The 6,177-nt window shown below is 38.0% G+C and overlaps 1 protein-coding gene across 11 annotated transcripts in view; it reads left to right on the forward strand.

Moving 5' to 3' along the window:
* The window catches only part of ZNF438 (zinc finger protein 438), a 90,652-nt gene extending 85,404 nt beyond the window's left edge, over positions 1 to 5,248 (forward strand). For all 11 annotated transcript variants that reach the window (XM_050939046.1, XM_050939045.1, XM_050939044.1 and 8 more), the window contains one exon: positions 1,751 to 5,248. In XM_050939046.1, the coding sequence (XP_050795003.1) occupies positions 1,751 to 2,360 (610 nt within the window). In that variant the 3' untranslated portion in view covers positions 2,361 to 5,248. The remainder of the gene's footprint in view (positions 1 to 1,750) is intronic.
* The last annotated feature ends 929 nt before the right edge of the window (positions 5,249 to 6,177 follow it).

Here is a 6,177-nt window from a genome sequence, read left to right on the forward strand (position 1 = left end):
AACAGTTTCATAGACTACTCCTGGGGTAATTCTACGCCACTGCGCATGTGCAGAATTTATGTCCCCCACAGATTTCTTTGTTTCCCTGTAGAAAAATGACTTTCTGACAGGGAAGCAAAGGGAAGCTGCAAGTGCGGTCATGCGAGCCTCCCCAGCAGTATGTTTCGGGTGCCCAGAGCAGCCAGAGAGAGGTGGGGCAGGAGGCAGTACTGATGAAGACCCGGCTGGTTGCTCCTACTCCAGGCTCAGCTGCTAGTCACAGCTTGGCTGTGGGGGACGGGACTTTCTCTTCTCCTGCATGGCATCTGGGGCCGGGTCGGACCCACCCACAGATTTCTACCGCGGCTGTAGGAAGCTCTGCAAACTTCTTCGCTTTCTGCACCCATCGCTCCTCAGCTACATGGGGAAGGATCCCTGTACAGGGAGCTGCTCCCCCATCTGCCCAACCCCCGGGCATCCAGACCCCCTCATACTGCTCAGCAGACCCTTCTCCTGAGCCTCGCCCTCCCCCACACTCAGAACCCTCTTCCTCCATGATGAGCCCCACTCCCCCTGCACCTGGACTGTCCTGGCGAACCACCCCCACCCCACCAAGCCCCAATCAGCTGCACCTGGATCCCCAGCCCACTGAACCCCACTCCCCTAGCATCTGGAACCCCACACTCATACCTTCCTGCTGAGCTCTATCCCCCACACACACACTGATACTCCTCTGCTCCTCCCTCCTACCCCCCCGAGCCCCAACCACCTTCATCTGGACCCCACTGCAGAGTCCCATACTGTTGTACCCAGAACCCCCAACAAGCCCCTTTGCATCCAGGTTGCACCCGGATCCCCACTGAGCCGCCCACACCCAGATTGCCCCACACAGAACCCCCTCAACCCACACCTGGTTCCCCCCATAGTAAGCTCTTCCACACTTGGATCCTGCCTTGCTGAGCTTGCCTGCCCACACAGAGGGGCACGCCAGGACTTTGCACTTGTCAGAGTTTGGTGCAGCCTCATTGCTAAATCCATGTCCTGGGGGCGCTGCACAGTGATCTCCCACCTCTGTGCAGCTAGTGGCCTGTGCTCCCCAGTGCTATGCTGGAGCCTCCACATTTATTTGACAAATAAAATTTGCAGAATTTTAAAATATTTTGTGCAGAATTTTAAATTTTTTGGCACAGAATGCCCTCAGGAGTTAAAATAAAAAAAAATTAAAATTCTATTTTATTTTTCCTATTTCTGCCTTTAAAAAAAAAACTTGGATTTTTCTCATGTCAATAAATGAAAATAGACTAATGAATTTCTCTTTTGAAAGTAAATGTCTAGTAATTTTCACTTCCTTCTTATTAGCACAGTGCTGTAATATTTGGGTTGCCAAAATATGCTGGGATATGGTTTTTGTTGTGTTTTAACATTTCATTTAAATTCATCTAGGGGTTGGTAAAAGTTTTACAAAACCTGATTTTGGAGACAATTATTTTCCTGATAGTTTCAGTTTTTGTATAATTTCATATAATTTGTTTTGTTCACCCCATACTGCCCACTAGTTTATCACTTTATTTTTCTTCTCAGTCCTTATAACCAGATATTTTATTAATTGCAGTAAAAATGCCTGGTTTTAATAAAGTAAATATAATGTTCCATAAATTCCTCCACCTTTTCCACTTCTTAAAATTTAGAAGATTAGAAATTTCTGTTCTAATTCCAAACATGGCTAGTATTGAAGTAGCGTACATGTTCCTTTTTTTTCTTCCTGTTTTAGGGGAAATAAATGCAATTTTGAAGATTTATTTCAGAGTCAAGCAGAAGTCAAATTACAGATCAAATGTGGCAGATGCCAGTTTACTGCACAATTTTTTGCTGAGATGAAGTTTCATTTGTTGTGTTTTCATGGCGAGGAGCTCCCAGGAAGAATAAAAGAAGGAATTCTACAGGGAGGCAAGGGACCTCAGGAAGAACTGATCAAACATGCAGCTCATTTCTGGAAGCAGCGCAAAGAGAGACGAAATCCAGTCAAACATGGCACTTGTGAGGAAGAGTTTTATGCTTTTCCAAAACTGAAAAGGCAAATATATCTTCATCAAAATAATTTTGATACTTTAACCAAAAGTGAGGTTATTCCATCAGGTAACAGTGAACCAGGAAAGGAGTTGCAAAATTTTGGCTGTGCCACACAAAATAAAAAAATTCAAATTTGGTGTAAAGCTGATTATAACTGCATTTTATGCAAGCAGATATTTGGAAGAAAAGAGGGGCTTTTCAGTCATTGGCAGAATCATCATAATTGTGAAGACCCCTCTGTTCTTTGGACTATTTTTAATTCATTCTCCAAACAGGGAGTTATTGAACTTTCTAATAACGCTGAAAAATGAAGCAGTGGCAAAATTCAGCTAGAAAAGTATTCCATTTCCAAGGTTACTGATTTATTTGTGTCTGATTTTGAGTGTCACAAAAATTTACAATTAATGCACTCATTCTCTTTCTGATGATCAGTTGCAGTGGTTTTACATGTAGTTTAGGTTTGTTTGCTGAATACAAAACTCTCAATTCTCACCATAGGCCTTTTCATATATATAATATATAATACACACAAACCTGTTATATAATGCCATACTTAATATTGATGCACAAGGACCTTCACAGAAACAAGTATGCAGAATGTTAGAGATTGAAATTAAGAAGAAAAAGGGAGGAACTGGTATTATATTATGCTGTACTCAGAGACATTAATGTTGCCCTTTGTAAAGTAATGGTGTACAAATGTTCTTGTACAGAATGACAACCAGATTGAAAATATAATTTTCAGTCTTAACAGTGCCTCCAGATTTTGTGGGAAATGTATATATGCATTCAGTTCTCTGGATGCATGTTAAGATTCAATGTACATGCTTTTTTATGCTTATAAATATGGAGCACAATTGTACAGTGGGACAATAGAAAACCACAAGAAAAAGTATTAATGAACTCCAAGGAGTTCCTATGGATTTCTCTAGAAGTCTTCAGAACATAAGCTTTCCTTAAAAAAAAAAAAAAAAAAAAAAGTTAGATATTCTGATTGTAAAGATAACCTTCTCACTACTGGCTCTTTGAATCAAGGTTATAAGCCTTGTTTAAAGTCTGTTGTGACCAAATAGGGTTCCCATATTGTTTGGCCAGCAAATGTAGACACTGCCTAAAAGTTATGCTACTATGAGCTAAAACCTTGTCTACACCTAGACTTTTTGGGGGACACTAATGTAGATGGCGTAGATACTCGCTGCTATGTTGTCTAACAGTGCTCAAAGGAGGTAAGATGACACAGTGATGAAAATGATGGTGCTCCTTTTACCCTATTGCTTCCTCCATTTCTACCATCTGTCAAGCTGTACCTGTGGTAGTGCAGTCATGGAAGAATTATCCAGAGAAAGTCTGAGGTAGGCACATAACTTGCTAAAACTCTGAAAAGTCCAAGACTTTAGCCTGATTATGGGAACATAGGAAGATAGGGCCTAAAAAGTGTTGGATTCTCATAGTGGGATCCTGGAAGATATTACACGATTTTTCTGTTTTCTGTAATATCAGTAAAAGTCTGATAAGCCAATAACTTAGAATGACATTCCTTATTCTGTAATGCTGTTTGGTGTTTAAGTATGAGACTGAAGCCAAATAAAACAGAAAACAAGAAGGAAAAATCTCACAGAAACTGCAGTTGTTTGAGGAAGGGGAAAAGTCCCTGTAGAATTTGACAACTTCCCTCAAATTCCCATGGATTCAAATGCTTGGTTGTTTCATTACTTTTACTTTTGTCAGAAAGATACTATTTTCATATGCCAAACTAGTTCTGAAATACTTTATTTTATGTTCTGGTTGGTTGTTTTGATGACTTGTAAATCTCTACTGCCTGGAGATATAAAAATTGTTCATACTCTGATGCTAACATGTGTATCCATATTGTACCTTTCACATGTACTCTTACTGAATAGGTGAAGTAAACGTGTGCAGAACATGTAGAAAGGAATACTTCTAAAGTTGAGTGTTTCTTTTCAAACAAGGAGTATCTTTCATTTAGTACAGTGTATTTACACTAAGAAGTATTCTTTCCTGAATTAGCATGTTTTCATTGAGAAGGATACTTCTGAATTAGCCTTTGCTAATTTTCAAATTCAAACTGCTTAGACTGGTGTCTTTGAGATTAAATTCTAGAATATAAGAATAATCCCTCCTCTAGTTATATAGTTGAAACAAATCAAAGGAAATTGTGTAACACTCACTTTCTGTTTTCATTAAATAATAATTTAAAGATGTTACAACCATGTCATGTTTAAAAGGACATGGGTTTTAATTTTTTTGTCCTCCCTTTGTTTTAAGATCTAGCCAAAACCTTGCAAATAAAAAAATCTTCCTTTCTGTTCTACTCATGTTTTTTTTTATTACTAATTCCCCCCACCCCCCAAAAAATCCTCTTTCCTTCTAATGTATTTTTAAAGGAGTTTATATAGATGCAGCTTTATTGTTCTCTTCCTTGTGTTCAGGAGTAGCATCAGTGATGTCAGAGCAGTTCTTGGAAAAACCATAAGAAAATATTTGACAAAATGCTGCTGCAACAGAGCCAGTAAGATGGAAGGGCAAGCACACACATTTACCTTTTTTTTTTGTTCACCAAACAATTACAAACACTAATTATATATTCTTACTTTAAAAGAAAAATCACCACAGATACTAATTTTATTATATTTATTTATATAATAAAATTAGTATCTGTGGTGATTTTTCTTTTAAAGTAAGAATTAGAATTCTTCACAAGCCATGAGATCCTCACTCCCTCTTCATTCAGCCCCTTGACACTGAGTAAAAGCCAGAGAGCCATAAAAGATCCTCATATTTCATCAGTTTAAAGGCAGATGAGACCATGGTTCTAACTTCTCAGTGTCCTCTTGAGTGCTTATCATCAGACACTAAAACAAAAAGGTTGAGACATATTTTATAAATTTCAGGTTTTTATGATTATGATAGCCTGTGCAAGGAAATACAAAGTTTTGGGTATTTGAAAGTAGTTCAGTATTAATTTCAGTTATATACTTTGCTTTACATGTGCTTTTGCTTTGAATTTGTACCCAATATGATAATATTCGGAAGCAACACGTGGAAACCTATTTACAGCACCATTAAATAGAGCATATTTACTGCTAAACAAAGTGATTGTCACGAATACAGTTTACTGTTGACCTCAAAATTGGACAAGCTAACATCTGTTTTTGCACATAAATGATTTTTTAAATTATTGAAATGAATGTCATTGTTTTTGTAGCTGTAGTTTTTGGTACTCTGTTTTTTGTTTGTTTTCTTCCTTACTAAAACTGTTTCAGCTTCACTGTTCAACTTTAAAGCTGTTCCTCATATGGAAGATTGTTCCTTCATCAGCACGTCATAAATAATCAAAGCTGGATGAGTTCCATTGCCTTCTCTGGCTTGCAGAATCTTGCCCTTCTCCAGCTGCACCACTACAGTTTCCTGTGGCCTGCTTGACATGATTTCTGGCAATAATTGCTAAACTTCATTTATTTATTAGAATGTAGGTCTCTGCCGTTTTAGCTCCATCAGAGCTACTGTCGTGCCTTGTTAGATACTTATTTTATCTACCATTCACTGCATGTCATAAGAAGGATGAACAGGAATTTAGGAGAGCAGATTTAAGTTTTAACTTTATGCAGATAGTACTGATGTTTGAGACTCACCGGTTTATCTAGGCCCAACCATGTAGTTTATTATATTTCTACAGTACATCCACCTATATATACATTTGTTTTGGAAGGACATTTATAACTATAAATTCAACTAATGTTGAATTTATCATTATCAGACCTGTGTAACTTTGGTTTGTGTTCATCAAACATAAAGATTAAAATGCTATAACTTTAATAGGTTTACTTGTCAAATTCCCTATAGCTCTGAAGTGTGAAAATGTCTGGGCACTGAATATGACACAAGAAAAACTGTGATCTCTTAAAGAAAAGTATATATGATGGCTTAAAAAGAGTGGCAAAGGTTGATTGTTCTCATTTTAATGCATAGTTTTGCAGCTGATTCATCACAGTTTGGGGGTTTCCCCTCTGTTTCTTAAACTGTTCTCTTTTTTTCTTTATTAGTAATAATGAATGGGGCCTGATCTTGCAAGCTGGTCTTCATGGGCAAACCCCACTGTCCTACACA

This window comes from Gopherus flavomarginatus, chromosome 2, assembly GCF_025201925.1.
Source record: "Gopherus flavomarginatus isolate rGopFla2 chromosome 2, rGopFla2.mat.asm, whole genome shotgun sequence".
Classification (NCBI taxonomy): domain Eukaryota; kingdom Metazoa; phylum Chordata; order Testudines; family Testudinidae; genus Gopherus; species Gopherus flavomarginatus.